The 23,454-nt window shown below is 36.7% G+C and overlaps 1 protein-coding gene and 1 long non-coding RNA gene across 3 annotated transcripts in view; one reads left to right on the forward strand and one right to left on the reverse strand.

Annotated features, from left to right (window-relative positions):
- The window catches only part of LOC307003816 (uncharacterized protein), a 59,981-nt gene extending 37,702 nt beyond the window's left edge, over positions 1-22,279 (reverse strand). Inside the window, exons 1-2 of one of the 2 annotated variants that reach the window (XM_079622635.1) lie at positions 22,219-22,279; positions 10,607-10,761 (exon numbers count right to left, since the gene is read on the reverse strand). In XM_079622635.1, coding sequence (XP_079478761.1) covers positions 10,607-10,691 — 85 coding nt within the window. In that variant the 5' untranslated portion in view covers positions 10,692-10,761; positions 22,219-22,279. Of the gene's footprint in view, positions 1-10,606; positions 10,762-22,218 lie in introns of those variants that run through there. The other variant, XM_079622632.1, reaches the window with a different exon arrangement.
- Positions 14,803-18,381, forward strand: LOC307003927. The gene is made up of 5 exons (XR_013798887.1): positions 14,803-15,819; positions 16,238-16,383; positions 16,882-17,008; positions 17,326-17,473; positions 17,907-18,381. It is a non-coding gene; the product is annotated as an uncharacterized lncRNA (long non-coding RNA).
- Positions 22,280-23,454: the final 1,175 nt, after the last annotated feature.

Consider the following 23,454-nt stretch of genomic DNA (forward strand, 5'->3'; position numbering starts at 1 on the left):
TTGATAATTCAAGACAGCATGAGAACTGACTGCGCATGCGCAAATCTACGTAAACCACGTTCTATGGACCAAAGAGGCACTGCTAACCTCTGCCTCAATGGCTATGGCCTTGAATTTCCTGCATGAAACAATGGTTTTTAGGAGCAAACAATGGCAAAATGAGTATATTATAACGTGTATTCCTGAAAAATTTTGTTACAAAAATTTATATTTGGAATAAAATAAATGCAATTAATGCAATTAATGTCAACATTTCCTTTGGTGAGGCACTGCCTACCCTGCCTACCCTGACTGCACATCCCTGCGGTAATGCATCTAGTTCACAGAACACCAAATACATTTTCTCATTCAATTGCCTGCTGGTGCTCTGGAAGCTTGTTTACGCCACTGAATAAAAAAATAGAGAAGGTAATTGCGAATTTTTATCTCACACTTCTGTCAGAATTGACAAATTCACCCATTGTTCATCTTTATTATCTGTCTAACAGTCCTGTCGAATACTTTATACGTTATCTAACTGTTATACGTAGACAGTAATGAAAAGTTATTAGCGTATACCATGCGGTTGATGTCCAGTGTTGCTAGCTGAGCAGAAATACATGTTCATGTTTAGCTTGATCCCCTCAAAGTTGTGTTGGATTTTCTCCTCAGCGTAAAGGTTAAAGGTCCCATGACATGGGGTTATTTTATTATTTTATAATGTTTCCTGGGGTGCCCTTATAATGTTAGTCAGTTTTTTAGATAAAAAATAGTCATAATTTATAAATAAAATACATTTTTCCTAGCCTGATTTTAGCCTCTGATTTGAACGCTCTGTTTGAAGGGGCGTGTCTGTGTGAGATTCAGTGCAACCAGCCACTGCTGTGATTGGCTGACATGCTTGCATATAAAATAGCTACGTATTACACGTGAAACTCTCTCGAATACTTTTACTACAGCTATTATACGTTTTTACTATTACAGCTATCGAGATTAACGAATCGTCAGAAGTTTTTAAAGTATTTAGATATATTCCCATCACATAAAATGTTGCCGTGGTGAGCATTGAGCAAGCAGATGACAGTCTGTTGATCGCAAGCATGAAGATTCATTGCAACCATTGCAACGCAGTTTCTGAACTCTATCTAATGCTTTCACCAATGCAAACACGAGGATGTAAATACAGTAAGAGCTTCGTTGTGCAGTGTAACGTGCGTCATTGATTTCATAACGAGTTTGGCAAGTGTCCAGATAAACTCGCGCTGTGTGGAAAGATTGTTCTTTGATTGCTTTCTGTATATAATTTATTCACAATTTAAATACAATTATTTTCATCCTACTAAAAGAAACGATATGAAGTTGATATTTTAGTCACTGGCTTGACTTACTGATGCATAAACTGTATTGAACGATTTTGAGAGAAAGATTACCTGTCTGAACTTGAACAATTACACATCAGAAAGTGTTGCTTGGTAGCTCGATCGATTTATTTTCAGACGTTCATCGAGGCCAGCTCTGTATTGACCCAAGTTGAGGAAACAGTCGTCGGTGAAATGTTTGGACCATACAAAACTTGAAGTTGTGTCGGTGCATTTCCAGAGAAAACAAAATGAACCCATTGTTTCTTCAGAGGCTCGGATGAAGGAACTAAAAAATACTTTTGTGTTCATTTGTACATCCAAACACTGAGCAACTGCCATGCTTTGCTCGTTTGCAAGCCATGATGTCTCTCGAGGAAAAAACAATATTGCGCTCACGTAGCTCTTTCTCATGGGCGGGCCAAATCGGGCGGGCAAAGCAGAGAAAGAGGAGTGAAGGATTACAAATTTATTAAATGTTTAATTTAGTTTTTCCACTGCAATAGTATATAAACTGATAAAGTTTAGTAGACTGATTTCCTGCAATGCCAGCAAGAGATTCCTGCCAGACCTGTTTTCTCCATTGTAAGTTAAATGAACAGAATCACTCACACTCACACCTTTTGTCTTAATGGCTCTGGGATGGCCCTTGGAACCGGAGTTCCTGGCCATTTTCAGCATGTGAATAGTTATGCTGATTCCTAGCTCAGACGTTGAAGAATTAGACTGATTAGATTGGCAATACAATAGAGTGAATATGCTGAATTTGCTTGGTTCCTCTAGATAACCTACCAAACCGGTTTTTGATAGATAAGAATTAATTCCTCCTTGCTCTCGTATGATTGGTTTAAATTTGTCTCCACCCCAAGAAGTCTCCTCCCCCTTGAAATGTATATAACTACAATGCAATACTGTATTAAAGTTAGACTGATGTTGGAAGACCGTTAGGTCTAGACTGATTTTGGAACCCGCAGCCGTGTTCAATAAATAACTTCTGAACGCGATCCCAAATGTCTCACTGGTCTCTGCTTCGAGCAAAAGAAAAACTTTACAACAGATGGTGCCGTGACCCGGATGGAGAAAAAGGAAACTCAAAGAACTACAAGCTCCAAGATCTGAATCTTGAAACTTCAAGCTCAACAAAAGATCTGACAAAGTTTGCCAGACTGAATCTTTCCAGCTTCATCCAGATTGAAAAATTCAAGCTCCAAAAAAAGATCTCAAAGCCTGACTGAGTTCCAGACTGAATCTTGAAACTTCAAGCTCCAAAAAGATCTCAAAGACTGAATTTTTCCAGACAGAATCTTTCTCTACAAACAAAAGATTTGGTGAGTTTCACTCCATTCAAAGAACCTAGAAGACCAGTACAAATTTGTTTTCCTCTGAGCCGTTCAGAGAAGTAGTTAACAAACAGCTGCAGGGTTTGGTTAACTAAGTTTATCCTCTAAAGGTTGTCTTTTAGAGATGAAAGTTATCCTCTGTTTTCAGGCAGGGAAGAATAGCATTACGTGCTAATATTTTGTTACCCTCTACGTTTGCTAGAGACGATTCATTTCTTTTATTTTGGTTTATCCTCTGCTTTCTTGTTAGGCAGGGAAGATTAGCATTACTTGCTAGTTAGTTTGTTTATCCTTTGTTTCACAGAGAAGGTTAGCATTATATGTTAAGATTTGTGTGTATCCTCTTGCTAGAGAAGGCCTGTCCTTTGTAAGCTAGAGAAGATTAGCGTCATGTGCTAATAAGATTGTACCCTCTGTTTGTAAGACAGTAGAGAGAAGTTTAGTGTTTGTTTGTGTGGTAACATAGAAATTCACAATGTTTAGGAAAAGTACTAGACTGACTACCACTTTATGGACAGATAGTGAATTCAAGTCTTTGTTATCAGAGCACATGGACTCCATCGTGACTGAGCCAGTCAGATTGAATTTAACAAAGAAATTTGCCATTGATGCAGACAAAGTATGGTCAATTGAAGAATGCAAGAAAGTGTTGGGTGCATGTATCAGGAAGAAAAATCTGAAAGGTATTATCTTATGTCACAGAGAGTTTAGCTTATCCATTGTACAAGAACAAGCTCGTTGTATTGATAAGTTAAAAGAACAGAACAAACAATTGCACACTCGAATGTCCTGTCTCACAGACAAGGTGGGCGATAACAAGGCCTCAACCAAATGTGACTCAGAAGACCAACAGTCAGATGAAAGCAATCCTGATTCACAGTCTTTTGATAGAATAGAGGACAATGTCAATGCAGATGTAAATGCAGTTGAAGTGTGCGTAGCTAGACAAAAGCCTCAGGGAAAAGGTGTTGATACAGTTTCATTTGCAACCCCCATATTGCCACCAAAAGCAGTCAAAACATATTTAGGTCCTAAAGATATTGAGAGAATTGCTGAATGTTTGCCATCAGTGCAAAGAAATTTTTCTGAGTTTAGGAGAGAGTTGTCCAAAAAGATGCGGCTCTATGATATGACTCTAGCTGAAGTCACCCAGCTAATATCACAGATCTTGACTGAGTCAGAATTCAATCATTTTGAAAATGCTGTAAACAATTCTGAACTGCAACAGGCCAGTAAAGATGAATTGAGAGAGGAAGTTCTGAGAGTGTTAACGGACATTGTTGGACCGAAAGTGGACTGGTCAAAAATCACTAGTTGTTTTCAGAAGAATGATGAAACTGTTTGCGAGTACACAGAACGATTCTGTCAGACAGCTGCAGTGTACAGTGGAATTGCAGACACGTCAGAGAAGGTGCTAGGTGATAATGGTCCCCTAGTTCGCACATGGTTTCAGGGTCTTCTGTCAGAACATAAAAATGCATTGCCTTACTTAGAATTAACATGGTCCAGTAGAACCCTGGAAGACAACCTGGACAGTTTAGTCACTTGGGAAAGGGACTTTGATGTCAGAGAGAGAGTAAGAATTGCAGCAGTTACTGTTAAGGTCAACTCAAAGAACCCAAAGAAACGCAAAAGTCCTAGAGAAGCCACTTGTTCTTACTGTGGCAAGCACGGACATTTTGGGAAAGAATGTAGAAAAAACAAGCATAACTTAAGACAAGTTAACAATGTTATGCAGCTTTTACTCCATTTGTTTACTAGTTTGAAGCAACCCCTCCCCTCGTCATTGAACTCGTGGTTGTTTCCCCAACCTACAGGGACAGGATAGGACACACGGACAAGTGAGGTGCCCTGGGAAGAACTGAACGCAACATGCGTTCGGGGGCCAACCCAGGGTGAAGACATTTCCCTCTTAGGCCTTACCCATCCACTAGTCCATCCTTACCTCACTGGTTCATAGGTGTCTCATGAATTAAGGATTAGGGAAAGAAGGAACAACAAATAGCAGACTCAGATGGAACAGAGGATACAACCAGTCTTTACAACGAATACTGCTCTGTTGCCGTTTTCTCTTTTGTTTTCTTTCTTCCTCTGTGCAGATACCACTGGATGACTGTCCCGAGACCCATATGCAATGACCTCCTCACCTGCGTATGAAGCCACAACCTTCCAGAAAACGACTCGATCCACTGCTGAGCCAACTATCACAAAGAAAAAGAAAAAAAATACACAACGCAGAGACTCACATACGTTCCGTATGTCAACAGTGGAACCTTCAGTCATCCATCGAACATGATCAAGATTGTCGTACTACTAACTTTTGGAGCTTTAATCCCGCCTCACAGGTTTAATGGATCCAACAGAGAACTTAAACAAAATCCAACAAGACATTCTTGATTTTTCAGCAAAATTCCACCAGATGACTGAAAGGTTCACGAACCCTAATTGCATGTTTGTTTCTGTGTCCGCATGCAATTACAGAAGAACTACACAGAATAAGTTATATGTGCCTGTAATTTACACCAGTTACAAGAATTAACTTTTAAGTGTTTAAATTTGTATATTATGTGAGAGTTTTTAAGAACTCTCAAACGGGGGACTGAAGGATTACAAATTTATTAAATGTTTAATTTAGTTTTTCCACTGCAATAGTATATAAACTGATAAAGTTTAGTAGACTGATTTCCTGCAATGCCAGCAAGAGATTCCTGCCAGACCTGTTTTCTCCATTGTAAGTTAAATGAACAGAATCACTCACACTCAACACCTTTTGTCTTAATGGCTCTGGGATGGCCCTTGGAACCGGAGTTCCTGGCCATTTTCAGCATGTGAATAGTTATGCTGATTCCTAGCTCAGACGTTGAAGAATTAGACTGATTAGATTGGCAATACAATAGAGTGAATATGCTGAATTTGCTTGGTTCCTCTAGATAACCTACCAAACCGGTTTTTGATAGATAAGAATTAACTCCTCCTTGCTCTCGTATGATTGGTTTAAATTTGTCTCCACCCCAAGAAGTCTCCTCCCCCTTGAAATGTATATAACTACAATGCAATACTGTATTAAAGTTAGACTGATGTTGGAAGACCGTTAGGTCTAGACTGATTTTGGAACCCGCAGCCGTGTTCAATAAATAACAACTTCTGAACGCGATCCCAACTGTCTCACTGGTCTCTGCTTCGAGCAAAAGAAAAACTTTACAACAGGAGGTAACCTTTCCCCTGTATGACGTCATATGGGGGAGATTCAAGATCAGCCCGTCTGAGATTTCATTTTCTCAAAGGCAGAGAAAGATAGCCAAAGCTGGGGGACCATATACAGGCTAGGGGAACTCATATTAATGTAAAAAAAAAAAAAAAAAAAAAATGAAAATTTCATGTCATGGGACCTTTAAGAGGTCCATCTATCACTGTTTTCCATGTTCGTAGAGTTCGTTTCTGGAGTAAATATACAGCACAGGCTATAATCTGTGTGTTTACATAGCTTTTTTAAAAATGGCGGGTGTTTCGCGTTCGTTCGGCCAATCAGCAAACACTAACGTAGGGATAGTTCCTATAGTGCTGGTTTAGACCCGATTCTGAAGCAGGAGATAAACTAGTTCCTTCAAAAGGAGTTCCTATAACTAAAATTGTTCCTAGTTCCTGCGGTGCGAACACGCCAAAATCCGGGTACTTCCGTCAAAAGTTCTAGGAACTATGAAAAGGTTCCTCCGGTGCGAAAGCCCCTAGTGTTTTCTGGATATTAATATCCGCTGCAGAGCTGATAGTTATGGCCCGTTCAAGTGAACGCTGGATTACTCATTTGTTTGGCTGTAAAACAAACGATTCCTTAAAAATTCCTTATAAATTAATTAATAATTCCTTTTGAGCTAAATTGACCCATTTTCCTTACAATAACCAATCACATTACAGCCTTGACGTCATTAAATTTCGTTCTGAGTTGTGCAACAATCATTGTTTGCAGATTACATCGAAATAAATGAAAAGTGCTGTAAACTAAATACCCGTCACACAATTTTTTCAGTGTAAACTAAAAATAGATTTATATTTATTTATTGATGATTTAATGCCATTTCATATATTTTTTGAATAAATACATTGTGCAATATCGTTTAAAAAAAAAAGACATTCTATTAAAATATGTTTTACACAAATGAAATTCTTAAACAAATCACAAACCGGTTTCTCTTCCCCTTTCAATAAATATGAACGAGCGAGTCTTGAATGTCCAATTCGGTATCTCGTATATACAACCTGGTCATTATCTATTTTCAAAAAAATAACAATTAACTCCTTGATTTAGTACTGGATTAAACTCATATAGATTGTTATTTACACATTCGTTTTATTCCATTTGCCATTTATTGTAAATTTACAGATTTAATATGGATTTAAGATTAATTCCTGGTATTTTACATTCTGTCATTTCCACCCGAAGTGCTTCCTTTGCTGCTTTATCTGCTTGTTCATTGCCAGCCAATCCAATATGGGCTTGTCTCCAACAATAACAAAAAAAATTTAAATCTTGTTTCTTTAAAGAGTCCACTTTTCCTATTATGCAGATAATTATAGGATGTTCAGTTTTCAAAGACTCAAGTGCTTGTAGGCAAGATTTTGAATCTGTGCAATTTAAAAAATGACATTGTTGTACCTTTTGTATTTGTTATAGAACTAGAAGTAATGCACAAGCTTCAGCTGCGAAAACTGAACTTTGTCCAGAGATACACTTGCCAAAACGCTTTGGACCAATCACTGCAGCAGACACATAACTGTCTGACTTTGATCTCTGTAAACTGGTACATGAGATGGTAAGCTGCATCTTATATCCAGAAAATCCTCCTGATAAACATTTATCTTTTATTATCGATTTATATTTTTTTAATATACTGAGCCAGGTTCATGTTGATGGTTGTTTTAATATTCCAGGGAGGTATAGGGCACAGATGCATCAATGTTAGGATAACCAGATTAATGCCCATATTCTCCAGGTGAGATTTTTATGCGAATTCCAAAAGGGCTGATGTACTTGGGTCTGGCATCATACAGATATGAATGTTGAGGATAAAAAAATATGCTGGGTTACTTTCATTAGCTTTTAGTTTAAAGGATTAGTTCACCTCAAAATGAAAATTTACTCACCCCGATGTCATCCAAGATATCCATGTCTTTCTTTCTTCAGTCGAAAAGAAATTAAGGTTTTTGAGGAAAACATTCCAGGATTTTTCTTCAATTGCAACCAAATATTCCAATGTTCAAAGAAGGATAACATTTCCGTCTCAATGTAGCTTCAAAGTCTCTACACGATCACAGTCGAGAAATAAGGGTCTTATCTAGCGAAACGATTGGTCATTTAAAAAAAAAAAAATCTATATATATACTTTTTAACCACAAATGCCCGTCTTGTACCATCTCTGATATGCCACGTGTAACGTCATCACGATGGAAAGGTCACGAAAAAAAAAGAATAATGATAATAAATAAAAACAAAGATGTTGGATGATTTTGAAGTTGGAGGAGAAAATTTGAATAAATTTTTCACCCTTCCCTACCTTTTTGAACCGGAGTACACAGACAAATAACTTAGACCGATGACATGACACGTGACCTTTCCAACGTGATTATGTAATGCCTGGCTCCGCAGCACAGACCAGCACAAGACGAACAATTGTGGTTAAAAAGTATATACATGTTACGTTTATAATATTATTATTTTTTTAGAAAATGACCGATCGTTTCGCTAGATAAGACCCTATTCCTCAGCTGGGATCGTGCAGAGCCCTTTAAAGCACTTCAAAGCCCTTTGAAACTGCATTGATTTGGACTTCAACAATTTGGTTGAGATTGAAGTCCACTGTGGGGAGAAAAATCCCGAGATGTTTTCCTCAAAAAACTTAATTTCTTTTCCACTGAAGAAAGAAAGACATGAACATCTTGGATGGCATTAGGGTGAGTAAATTATCAGGAAATTTTCATTTTGAGGTGACCTAATCCTTTAACTGCATAGTTGAGGGCCAAATTCAGCCATCTGTTAGCGATGGTTCTCTTGCTTCTTAATACAAGCTCTGATTTGGAGAGGTCCTAAATTCTCATAAGGCAAGTCTCAATCCTGTATGATGTACTGTGTCCAGTATTTTGATGTATGACTTCCTGGCAGATCCATAAACTATACTCCTCCCATAGTCCATTTTTTCCTATAAAGTCTCAAGAGAACTTCACAATCTGCCCCCCATTTAATCCTTGCTAGCAGTTTTATAATATCCATTGCTTTAAAACATCTATTTCGCAGCATTTTTATATGAGGAATAAAGGATAGTTTGTTATCAAAATTAAGTTCTAGGGATTTAGTCTCTTTTACGTCTTTTAAAGGTTCTCTTTCCAAAAAAAAAACAAAGAGCTCTGGATCTCAGTGCATAGACTGCAAAAGACAAAAATGCATACATACGGTTTTTGATTTAGAAAATGTAAAGCTGTTTTGTACTGACCAGTCATACATATTTATACATATTTGTATTTGTCTCTCAATTAAGTTCATATTTTTGCCTTTATAACAAATTCACATATTATCTACATATAAACTACAGAATATATTATATATAACACTTACAATACCATTCATTTTAATACAAAAAATAGTTACTGAAAGTATACTTCCTTCAGGCAAGTGAAGTCCTATGCTAAAAAATACAAAACAAATAACTGACGTTGAACAAATAACATGATAGATGTTTGGCAATAGTGCTGCCAGCAGCAGTAGCCCTAATCTTGAGGCTGATGAGGGAGAGACAGCAGCAGTTGCTCCTCTGGTGATCTCCTGTCACAACAGTTACATCAGGTTACCTTTCCCCACATCTCTCGCTACAGAGCATGTAGCCTATGAGCAGCACTATAGTAAAATCCCAGGACATCCCTAGTCCGAACCTTCACTACTTTACATCACTCTGCATTGTCTGACGTGAATAGTCCATTAGTTCATAACGAGACAGCAGCGATTCTACAATGGGTTACATTTGACAGCTACTGAGTTAAAAAATAGAGTAAATGAAGTAGCCTAAGGTGATTGCTCCGATCAACGTAACGTGAGTGAGCGAGTTTGTACACACAACTCACACTCTGCAGCAGCGCATTGTTCACACACAGCTTCAGCCAGGCCCAGTTCTACTCTCAAACTCAAACAAGAGCACCCTCAGCTGATAATACATAATAATATATTGGCAAAACAGATTTGGAAAACGCTCCCGTGCATTTGTGTTTACGCTCTGGAGAACCTCAAATTAATCCATTTTCAATGTGTTTTTTGCAGCGGTGAGCAATGTAGCCAATCACAGAGATGGTTGTTGATTTCTTGAACGCAATGGCTAATCAGAGGTGTTAGTCATAGTCTCACCGCTCAAAGCGCCGGGGTTTTTTATTCAGTGCTGCTGAGTTATGCAGGCTCGCGAAACCTCTTATTAACAAACAAAGCAAGTAAGAGATTTATTGCATTGTTGGCAGCTTCACTGATCATAATGAAACTTTGTGAGATTGCGATGAACTGACAAAGCGACAGCGTTTTAGTGATAAAGTGTTTTAGCGTTTTAGTTAAAGTGACCGGTCTTGGCTCGCTTACGAGGCTTCAGTCTGTATAATCCAATGAATAAAACTTTGATGCTGATAAGAGGACTGACGGCCAATTTTGTGCGCTTAAACTTTATTTCTGTGGTTGTGTTGTTCAATAAATCACTTGTATCACTTCATATTACTTAACTACGATTTTACGAGATGAATGGGGGAAAAAAGGAAATCGACCAAAAATATCGGCAAAAAGAATAATTAAATGAATCGGCATCATATATCACCCAGAGAAAAACCCATATCGGTCGACCTCTAGTCAGGAAGAGCTTACCAATTTGATAAGAAATTACTGAGTTTACTTTTGAGAATGAAACCAACCTGTTTGTTCCTCAGTATCTTCATGTTTCACTCTGAATGTTTCTTCAATCTTCACGTCTTCACTCTCTTCTTTAATAAACGCCATCTTTATAATAGTGTCACATGGATCTCAGCTGCTTTACCAGGAGTTCTTCTGTGTGTTTGGACACTCTGTCCTGTTTAAGATGAGAATAATTAACAGAAAGAAATACGAATCCAAACTAAATCACAAGGTGCATCTCAATCAGCTCTTTAGTTTAGTTGTCAGTGCAATGGGAAGTGGGTCAGTACGGGATTTCATTATTTTCAATTTCATGATGACTACACATGCCCTTACATGGCCCAATTAATAGGGATGACTTGATACCACTTTTTTCATGTCCGATAACAATACTGCAACCTTGAGTATCTGCCGGCATCGACACTAATCCGATACCATCTTTTCTCCCCTTTAAAACAACTAATCTGTTAATAATACATTTGTTTGGATGCCCTGTGATTAACCCAACCATTCCTAACAAACCTAAATATGGAAAATCTAATATTCTACTTCCCCAAAAGGAAATCAAACATTACTCATTAAAAAAGCAAAAATGTACTCTTATAACTGTTTTTATTTTCCTTGCTTTTATTTTGTGGTTATTTTAATTATTTTCTGTGTAAAGCACTTTGAATTGCTATGGTATATGAAATGTGCTATATAAATAAACTTACCTTTTTATTTAGAGTTTTTCTCTCAAACAACATTTAGCAGCATTTTTTACTGGTCAGAACTAGGGGTGTGCAATATACCAGTAGAAATTTGTCAACCGGTAGAGATTTTGGACTATCGTCTCTATCACGGTTATGCTCATGCGATGTTGCTGGGCTGCGCGATCACAAACTCGTTTGAATGCGTTTTTAAGCACCCGGTTCTCACTTCACTGCAGCACACTCATTTGGGGCAGATACATACATTTATTTATCATACTGCCCAGCTTATTTTCATGCGACCTTACATAAACCTCACTTTAGAACAAGACGCTATCAGTACGGTTCAGATATGTGTCTGCATCAGGTCAGTACCTAGAGTTGGCATTTTTTTCCCAGTAGTCCATTTTTCCTATGTGGAGTAGCATTAAATTAATGAGTATAAATCCTTTAGTTTAAACATGTGAATAGCTTTATACAGTAGTTCTGTTGTTTTTGTTTTATGTTTGTTCTGAGAATACACATAGAATTTCACTTTTTCCTCACTGGAATTCCTACACAACTTGCAATATTGTAAAACAACATTCGTAGACATTTATTTAATTGTATATACTAAAGTCTATCAATCATCATTAGAGTGTCACCCTCAGGCTGAATAAGGACATTACAATTCTGCCAAAAGTGTGTCTGATGTGTTCACCTATTAGAATATAAAGATAACAAAACGCTTATCATAAACTAGCGCCAAGACCCAGAATCTGCCCTACCTAAATTTACAGCCAGGAGCAGCTACTGCCTAGCAATACTGAGTATCCAGATTGTATAAACAAAGATACCTGCTCCTGAATCTTTCTGTGTTCCTGCAAACTGCACTTGATGTGCAAGCTACTGTCTGTGTGCGTTTGTAAATGCTTATGTTATCGACGCGTGTTGTGGAGGCACTTGTTGCTGGGAGCTTGTCAGTCTCTCTCTTTTTTTGAGCCATGCACTGTGATGACAGTAACTCGCACATCAAGTGCAGTTTGCAGGCACACAGAAAGATTCAGGAGCAGTTTGTTTGAGTTCTCCTCCATGTTGCTTCCATGCCACCTACTGGACAGGGAAGAGTCACGCGACTACACACGTGGTAGTATGTTTTTAAGGGCAAAGTTTTAAAAAAAAATTAATTGAGTTTATAGCCTATATATTTACTCCAGAAACTAACTATACGAACATGGAAAACAGTGATAGATGGGCTTCTTAACCTTTGCGCTAAGGAGAAAATACAACGCAACTTTGAGGAAAACAAGCGAAACAGGATTATGTATTTCTGCTCAGCTAGCAACACTGGACATCAACTACATGGCATACGCTTATAACTTTTCATATAGGCTACTGTCTACTTTTATAATTCTTCTATCTAATAAAGTACTCCGTGTGCAGTGCAGTATGTATGCGGTGCGTGTTGCGGTGTGTATGCGTTACAGGAGCAGCACGTGCTATAGTGCTTTCACATATGCTGCGTGCGTTTGCAGTGCGCAACTGATCCACGGCTGTACCACATTTCAAATCCAGAAGTTATCAGCAACTTTAATTTAAAAATAAGGCCCTGTTTACACGAGAACGCTGGCGGGTGAAAACGTAAAAATATTTTATCAGGTGTGCCTTTCTTTTAGACGGAGACGGCGTTTTTTTGGGGCTTAAAAACGTTTGGAACTCAAAAAAGTGAAACCACCCTCCAGAGTGGAAATCTTAAAAACGCTCCACCGATTTTATCTAAAGGGCGTTCCCATTATAAAGGGCAAAAAAACGCAAAAGTCTGCTACACAGTGAAGGCACCGATCTGCTCACGGTGGCTCTCGTCGCGTACGCGTTTACGCCAAAGGCATGCACCAGTAAAGGAAAATAACAAAACATTATTAAACTAAAATGTAGTATTAATTTCATTGACCAAAAAAAAGCGACATGCGAAGAGCACCGAGGGTTAAAGCAGCAGCTTTACCATATTAAACATGAAAAACAGTGTTAGCGTCTCTTTCACTTTCAGTGCTTCACATTGCCACCTAACTGCCTGGAGTGCACACTACATCCAATTTCACACACTTTTGCGTCACCATATGCACGCACTTTTGCGTCACCAAATGTAATTTAATCTAAATTACATTTTAGATTAAATACATCTTAAATTAAATATTTATACAATAAATCTTGCATGTCACAAAGAACTTGTTTTTCCACCTCCATGAATGATAAGAGTGTCGTTCATTATGTCGCCTTGTTTAAGTAAATTGTAGTTTTCCTTGCTTTACCCCAGTCTTAAAGTAAAAAGATGACTGTGAAAAATAGAAGTAGCCTATTTATTATTTCATTATTTGTGTTCATTTTGACCACGAACCATGCGCTGTCACTTTAATTCAGCACGTGCAGCACAGCAAAAATAGACTTGGTGCGGAAACGATCTCGGCACTGCTGTATACGCACCGCACCTGGGGCCTCATTTATAACCGTTGCGTACGCACAAAACAGGCCCTGAAAGAGGCGTACGCCACTTCCGACGCATAAGACGTGATTTATAAAAACAAACTTGACGGGAAAATGTGCGCACCTGCACGCAAACTCTGACCCATGCGTACGAACGTTTTGGAGATAGAGCAGTTTGGCGACACCGATGGTGAGCTGGAGTTAAATGTCTTTTTGGTTACTTTTAGACAGAAAATCTAAATAAAATTATACATATACAGAAAGATAATACAAATATAATTTCACTCACCAAGCCTATCACTTGAAGCAAAAATCCACACCTTAAATGTCCGCGCCAGCGAGCGCGTTGGGCCGTTTAGTGAAACTGACGCGTAAACTGTAAATCTTCATTATGAGTCCGAATCATAAATAGGCTACAGTGCATGTTAGTTTAAATAAAATATTGATTTTTTTAAACTATGTTTTATTTCTGATATAAACATTTAGATTTATTCATTCATTTATAAATTTAGATTTATTATCCATTCTCATTAATGGAGTTAAACACTTAGCCTAACCTACATGACATTTAGGCTACTGAAAAGTAAAAATATATATATATATTTTCTGGTATATTCAATAAATAGCCTATAAATATTTGTTGTGGATGCAATGCTTTTGAACACTTTTCCTTTGGCATGCTGTGTTTTAATGTTTTAGCATCAGAGATATTTTGCTTATGATAATATCAGATTGTGCAAATATAATGCACAACAAGGTCTATCTGTTTCCATTAAAAATATAAATCAATTAAAATACTATTTGGCCAGTGGAAAAGATTGAGAAAAACTTTCTCTGAAATGTATTTTACTATTTGATTTATTTATTCAAAAACAAGGCAATGATAGGCTACTAAATGGTTTTAATTAATGTAATGTGACGGCACATCCGTATTTTATATTTTCCAAATGTCTTGTACCGTTAAACATGTTATCACGTGGATGAATAATCATATGCAAATGATATGCAGATGAGGATATGCATAGTAAAACTAGGCGTTCCCATACAAAAATGTAATATATGGCCATATATGTACTTATATTTTAAATAGCATGACATATATCTATACATATATTTTACTTATCTGAGAACACAATATATGCCTGCAACATATATGAACATTTATGTGTCCAAACATGTGAAGAAAATATTTGAGTTCATCCATATATGATACCATATATCTGCATATATTACAGTATAGTATTAGTTTCTCGCATATATGGACAACATTAAGTATAAATATGTGACATACATATTTGTTTTCCACATTTAATAAATGTATGTAAACATACATGCATGTGATACTGATGCATTTTTAAAGCTGTGGCATATGGTTATGGTACTTTGTGGATGTATTTGTCAAAAAAATACAAAGAAAACACTGCATTATTGACATTGTATTAAAAATACTATATTTGGTATTCACACAACACAGACACAAGTGTGTGTGTCAGAATAATATTTACCTACACTTAAATTATCTTTATTAAACCAGTTCTTCTTCTAAAAAAAGAAAAACCTAAAAAAATAAATCTCCAGAATTCCTTTGCAAAATATAATTTACTATCAAATCTTCATCTATATTTTAACCTTGCTTTTTTGGAGCACATTTACGTGGTGAATTAACGTTACGTAACCTCCGGTAACGGCCTGATCTTTAAAACTAAAATAACTTAAAATAGAAAAATAATGAATGTAAGATAACAATAATAATAACAACATATTGGTTTTGATTTTGAAAACATTAACAAATTTCTTAGTGAGAATTTGCAATCAGTATTTCCCTAGTAACCAGTTCTGTCACTATAGCAACACCCGCGTACAACCTGAGAAAAACGTTAACGACGACACGACTAGGAGAAAGCGCTATGCGCTTGTGAAATGGTGTGCCGGGGTTGAGGGGAATTTAGTATTGGTCACATTTTGTTCTGGAAAGTTTTGTAAACGGCGTGATTACCAACGAAGACGAATTTGCCGTCGAGTGGGGTGTGGGAAAACGACCAAAAGGTGGATTCCCCATTTGGCCACCGTTCAATCAGTTGGAGGTAAGTTAAGTTAAGTTAAACCCTAACGTTTTTTTTACTGCTTTGTATTAACGTTAGTTACACAGGGATATATGCTACTATATATTAACTTAAATAGATAATTTATAACGAAACTACGTTGTCAAGGAATGTGTTTAGTTCGTTAACTTATAGCCTATGTGTTTAGTTTTGCTGAGGCAAAAAGCTTCCTTTGACTTGCTAAAGCTAACGTTACCTCGAGGTTATGTAGGATAACGTTACACACACACACAGAGAATAACGGCGTTCTACCGATATGAGTGATCTATTTGTGATATTGATAATGATAATAATAATGTGATAATATCATATTGAGCGGGCATTACATTATTCTTTAACTCAGACCCTTGTTGATAACTATCAGTGGCAATGGTGAGTGACTGATATTTCTCTGCAATAGACATGAATACTTTGGAGCGAAAGTTGGACAAACGTTTGAAGAAAGATTCCGAAGACGACATTGTGGGAAAGAGAAACCGTGTGCCAAACGTCTGTGGGAGGATGAGGATGACCCCTACTGCCGTGGCCACAGTCAGTGGAACCAAAGTGAGTCTTTGTTTAATGTACTAACTCTTTACCCCATAAAGACGACATTAACGACCCCCTGTAACCATAATGACGAGATTTGAATTGTTTTTTGCTTGTTTCTTGTTTAAACACTTTGAAATCATTAACAAGCTTTAAAATGACCCATTTTTCAACTAAGGTAGCCTATCCGATTTCATAAACAACATTCAATCAAATGAAGCAAGGGTCCATGTACCTCCATTCCTTTTTCGTTTTGTAACCATGGTAACAAAAACAAAAATGGTTTGTTGTATTTTTAAATACTATGTTGAATACCAAAATTTAAATCAAAACCTTTTCAAAAAAAAAATGTGTGCGCACAAAATAAAATAATGACTTTGGATTTTTTTGGGGACTTTTTTTGGACTTTGAAATTATGTTTTGCATTTTTATAAACTAAAATTAGAAAACGAACAGATTCATATAAAAATGTCCATTTACAAATGTTCTTTTGTAAAATTATTGTTTCTCCCACAGTTTCGAAACTGTTTCAGTTTTTCCTGTTGATGCAGAGATACCTCAGATAAAAGAAATGCTCAATAGAAGCTCCATGCATCTCGGCAGTCCAGGGTCTCTCCCCAGCCCTTCAAACCCTGTTCAAATAGTGAGTACTTTTTTATGCAGTGCTGTTGGAAACTATGTCTTCTATATTAATTGGTCATAATCGAATACAATTTACTGTAAATTTGTCCTAATCTAATCTCCCAAATTTCCTGGTACCTTGTGGCAATGGCTCTTTTTGACACTACTTACTGATAATATGAAATCTCCGACATTGACAGTAGGGACCAGGAATGCTTGACATAATGCTAGTGGGACCAATTTCAACAGTCAATTGTACATAAATCTGGAATGCTGGATATTTTGTTTACTATACTGAATTGAAACTTTTAAGCCTATCAATTTTATTTTGTTCAACAGGAAGAAATTGTCCCGGGTTCAGGTGTTTATGTATCGGGTTCAAGTGTGTGGCGCTCTGCTTGCCAGGCATCCAGTGGGACTTCAATGGCGAGGATTTTGCTGCTTGGGGTGTTTGACATTGTAACGCTCGTCAAAAGTAATTTGAGAGGTTAGTATTGTCTGTACAGTAGTGTAGAGTGTGGTTAAAAATGCTTATTTCATGGTCACATTTGTTACGTTAAAGCTACATTGTGTAAGAACTTCTCCCATCTAACGGTGGGACAACCAACTGAATATTACTTTCTAGCCCCCATTCCGAGCGCGTTTTAACTCCTACGGTGGCCGTTTCATGTAAAGGTTAACATGGCTTCCAGTACAAAGCAAAAGCAATGAAAAATAACTACAATTTAGAGTCTACAATCTACACTGATTGCAGTGTAAGTGTGGCTTTACTTGCATACTCACGTACTTTGTCACTCAATTTTCACTTGCACTAGAAGAAACTGCAATAAAGATTTTTTTTATCTTTAGATAAGTTTATCCACCAGTGTTTTGTCTGCTTTATATCTAAAACTTTTTTTCTTTAAAATCTACCTTCTCAGATGCAGTTATGTCAAAGCACTCAGTTTCGGCTGGCCAGATCGGAACAGCCCTGAATGGGAAGATGGCAGAGCTAAGACTGGCAATGTCCAGGAAAAATGTTAATTAAAAATGAATGTGTTTCCCCTGTGAGTTTTGTTTGTGCATATCAGTGAACACCCCTGACCACTCGGCGAGTTTCACGTCTTTGTAAACGAAAGTTTAATGCGTTTTAGGAAGGATTGTTCCAGTGCACCTATGCAGCCATTGTGGAGGTGGAGGTGGGGGGGTTTCTACCACAGAAACCGAAAATTCTCGGGCCAGCAGCATCTGTCCAAATTTCAATCTTAACCGTTCTGTTTCATCAGAAACTATCTGAAAACAGGGCTTTAAGTGTAAAATACCGAACTTGTCCTTTAAATGAAGTTAAAGTTTTTACTTGAAAAGTTTGTACTTGTCAAGTCTGTACTGAAAAAAATGCAGTAAAGTTTGTATTTGAAAAGACTTGGAAATGTGTGTTCTGTGGAATGAGTACAAATATATGTGCAGGCTGTATAAAAAACATAGTTGTGCCACTAATATAAGTGAAAGTACATGGTGTCATCATATTAGAACCATATTTGTATCCGTAATATAAGTTAAAAGTATGTACTATGGAAATAAGTACATATATGCATGTATACATATATGCGTCTTACATATATTTAACATAAATGTGCATATACGGGAAAATATATGGTACTTACATGAAAACGGCCATTTTTGCTATATTTTGAAATATATGTTTCATATATGTCTATGTGTTTTATATATATGAACTTTGCATATATTCTCATATAGGCAGCAGACATACATGGGTACTGACATTATATATGTAATTTACATATATTGACATATATTACATTTCTGTATGGGTTGTAAGCTCCATATATGGTTATTTCGGGGAGGAGACGCATGTGAGCACAATCTTCCGCTGAGTGGGATTTATAAAGTGAATCCTGCGCAGGTTCTGGCGTACGCACGGTTTTATAAGTCTCAATATTTTTTTGCGCACGCCATTTATGGCTTTCGGGCGCACGTATACTTTTAGTAAGGATCCTACGCACACTTTTATAAATGAGGCCCCTGGAACGGATCGCCGGACCGCATCCGTGTGCATTGTGAAAGGTCTAACCTGTTAATATGGGTACGGAAAAAAATACGCTCCGCATTCGCAGTATGTGTGAAATGGGCATTAGGCCTTGTTTACACTGTCAGTGAAATGTGACCCAATTCCGTTTTTTTTTGCTCGTGTGACACAGATCGGATCAGATGTGTTCTAAAAAAAAAAATGCATTCGGATATTTCGAGATCGGTTTCAGGCCTTGTTCATATGTGGAAATAAATCAGATATAAATCAGCTATGTGCCAATGTGACTGTCATGTAAACAGGCAGATCGGATTTTCTGAGGCAGCATTAGGCAACGTCTCTGCGGTTTAATGACGAGAGCAACCCTGACGCAACACGTTGACACAACATTTCAAAGGTTGGCTTGCTAATCCTAAAATTTCGGATTCACTGCTCCTCGTTAAAGCCCGTCACGATCTCATGATAGTGCGAATCTATAGCACGAATTTTAGTTCTCGTGCCATACGGCAAAAATATTTTTTGCATGCACTTTATGGCGTGTAATACGCACGCACTTCACACCCCTAATCCCAAGCGGTTTACGTGCGTATCATGCACGCAAAAATTATTTTGTGAGATCTTGTATGTACACACCAGTCCTGAGATCTCTCTCGCACACAATTAAGTGCCAACTAGTCTCTCCCTATGGAGGATCCCCTTTATCACTCTACAGATAAAGCATTGTGGAAAATTTGCGTATCTACCCCGTAGTGATAAAATAAAATGCTGTATCAAGTAGGGAATTACAAACATGCGCACATATATTCAAACGCACATAACTATAGAATTAATTCTTGATGCGCACGTGAGCGCCATCAGCGTTTCTCACAGGTTCGCGTTTAAAGTCTGTGTAGAGAGAACGGTCGTCTAAGCGGCCCCTAATTTAATAACAAATTATCCTTTCGATGGAAGTGAATAAATCAAAACTAACTTTAGCTGGAAAATAACATTATTCAAGAACCGCTATAAAGCCAAAACAATCTGTTACCTTAAATGATACGTTTATCTCTGTAAAGCAGCTTTGAAACAATCTACATTGTTAAAAGCGCTATATAAATGAAGATGACTTGACTTGACAATAACTGAAGCATATGTGCAGGCTGCAATAATGACCGTTTTCGTCGTCCTCCGCCTCAAAATCACGTGATGTTTGGCGAACCTCGCATAGGCCTATATCGGAAAAGCTAGCATCAGGCATATTTCGCGTTCGTCCGTCTGTGCAAGAACCCCCTTTAAGCATGCGCGACTTTCAGATAGTAGGCTATGTCAAGTGTAAACACATGAATCGGATATGGGTCACAATTGAAAGAAAGTGTAAACGGACATAAAAAAAAAAAACTGATATAGGCAACAAATTAGAATTGGGCATCGAGACCGGCAGTGTAAACGAGGCCTAGAGAGATCATAAAATAATGAAGATGAACAATGGGAGCACTGTGTGCTCAGGCTCTGGCATTCTCAGCGCCATCCAAATAAAAGTCACAACAATAAGCTCAGCTTATGTTACTTTAGAGTTCCTACTGGCTGTGCGAATGAAACCAGAAAACGCTCCTAAGGGAACCATTAGTTCTCGGGGAACCACTCTGGTGGCTAGTTCTTAGAACCAAGTTCCTAGACCCGGTGCGAAAGACCCTTATATTTGCCAACATCTAATAAATACAACTCAAGAACACCTAAATCAGTATGGAAGCTGTGTTCGGAATCCTCACAACTCATACTATTTACACTTTACACATAGCATACTGCAATATAGTAGGTGAATTTTCTATATATGGAATTCTGCATGGATTACTAATACATTTGTATCTGATGACGATGTTTCTCGCAATGCAAACGTGTCAGTGCCTCGTGACGTTTCATCTTCGTGAAGAGTGCGGTGTGAGTGAACATGGAGGTAACATATGGTACTGTACAGTACAAACTAGCTGGGTTACATAAATTGTACTTTAATCTCTCTGGCACGATTGATCAAGTCAAGAAAAAAAAAAGTCACCTTTATTTATATAGCGCTTTATAGATTTCAAATGTGCTTTACAGTGATAAACAGGGAAAAAAAATATGATTTAGTAATGCAAACAGAGTTCAATACTTCAAAAGAGCTCTAACAAAAAAACAGTATCATTGCAAGTCCTTTTAGTGTTGATTCAAATACGTTCAATAACTCTGTAGTTATTACTCAATTAGGAAATTAGTTAAATTCATATCAATAACTTTTTTTATGCTAACAAAATACCTAATATATAGGGGATAATCTACCATAAATCCTAAAAGAATTAGCCTATTTGTGGTGTTGTTAAACCCAGCTATAAAGAGTTATTTTTACCCTTGTATGACTGAAGCATTCTGCACAGTAAAAACCGGCAGGTGTTTCTACAAGGATTGTTACCTGAACCCTTAAAATGTAGTCAATTTGATTCAAACAGGATAATTAGGCCATATTTTTGACTTGAGTTAAACCAGTTAATTTATTACCACATTTTTATGGTAAAAAAAAAAAAAATCAATGTACATTTTATGTTGAGCAAAATAAAATCTAATTAACTGATTTTTAAGTTTAAAAAAACAAACATTTAATTTCACAGAATCAACTTGACACCAACAAACAATTTTTTAATTGGGTAGATCAAAACCATGAAAGGTATGAGATTTTCACTCAGATTTCCAGATATATAAAAAAAGAGTGGTTGGCACATTTATTTGTGAGGTAACAGCCTGGGCAGCTGTGCTGAATTAATGTTCAATGTCGGTCATGTGACGACACTGTAGCATTCTACCTTAAACAATTGTATATTGTATTGACTATTTTCATACACACTATTCCTACAAAATAAATAGTACTGGGTAGTAAGTTAGTGTGGGATTTTGAACACATCCTGTGTTTATGTCTATGTTTTTCACAGCTGTGTCATCCACGATTCGAAACAGTCATTTACCTAAAGTTAAACAATCTCCTTTTCTGACATTACTAACGTTACTCCCCAGAGCCTGGATTCGTGTTTATGATTCACGATATAGAGAACGAAATGAGACGCACCTATTCTGTTACTTAAGATACTCACAAAAATAAAACACCCCTAAATGTTAGATAAAGCACTACAACATTACATTCGATAATAATAATAATTAATTTTACTGATTTAAACGCCTTAAATGCTTAAAATACAAACCTTTTTTCTGTCAACAGATGCAGGATCGCGGCGCATCCTTATGACGTCGCACTACCTAACCAAAATAAAAGTCCTTAATCACAAAACTTTACAGAAATGTACATACACATGTAATATTAAGAACCAACAATGAAAGATTGTGATATTCAATGAAAGATTTCATACATGTGTCAATTGAAACGAATAAGAGTGAATGTATATTTTGTAATTTAAAAATATGGACATAAAAAGTCCATTTGAGTCTAAAAATACTTGCAAATAGTTGATAAAATGACGATCTTCCAAGAATCAGAAGTAAAAAAAAATAAAAGAAGCCATAAAACTGTTAATGTTAATTTGATAACAAAAAGTATTGATAATAAGTTCAGTCTAATGTGGAGTATTTCTCAGATTTAGTTTTAGTTTTTTTGTGAAATCAATAGTAATTTAAGTCTCAGTTGCTAAAGGACATACGCTTAATTTTGAGTTTGGGGACATAAAAGCAGAGCATGCTACACATAGTGCCGTTCAAATGTTCGGGATCGGTACGTTTTTTAAAGGTTTTTAAAAGAAGTCACGTGCTTGGCTGCACTTATTTGATTAAAAATACAAAACAATCAGTAATAGTGTGAAATACTATGTCTATTTAAAATAACTGTTTTTTATTTTTATATATTTTCCCCTTGTGTTGGCAAAGCTGAATTTTCATCATCATTACGCCAGTCTTCAGTGTCACATGATCCTTCAGAAATCATTCTAATATGCTAATTTGCTGTTTAAAAAAAACATTTATTATTATTATCAATGTCGAAAACAGTTTCTTTTTTCCAGGATAATAAGTTAAATAATAATAAAGTTCAAAAGGGCATTTATTTGAAACAGAAAGCTTTTGTAAAATTGTGAATGTCTTTACAGTCACTTTAGACCAATTCAATGCATCCCTGCTGAATAAAATAATGTATTTCTTAAAAAAATGTAACCCCAAACTTTTGAACGGTATTGTATAATGTTACAAAATGTGCAGGGCTGGTGGCAGGGGAGATTCCAGGATTGTCATAAAAAAAGAAATTAGGAACACATGAAAAAACAAGAGAGGACAATGAAATATTAATAAATGACTATGTTGCAGACAATGTATGAGTTTTTTTTTCCTCCTGTGAGCTTTTTAGTTTTTCTAAAACCTGTAGCTGTAGTTTGCCCTTTTTTGTTATTATTCAACAATAATATTGATCTGCCTGCATTGACACCATTATATGA

The sequence above is a fragment of the Phoxinus phoxinus genome (assembly GCF_949152265.1).
Source record: "Phoxinus phoxinus genome assembly, chromosome: 9".
Taxonomy (NCBI): Eukaryota; Metazoa; Chordata; class Actinopteri; order Cypriniformes; family Leuciscidae; genus Phoxinus; species Phoxinus phoxinus.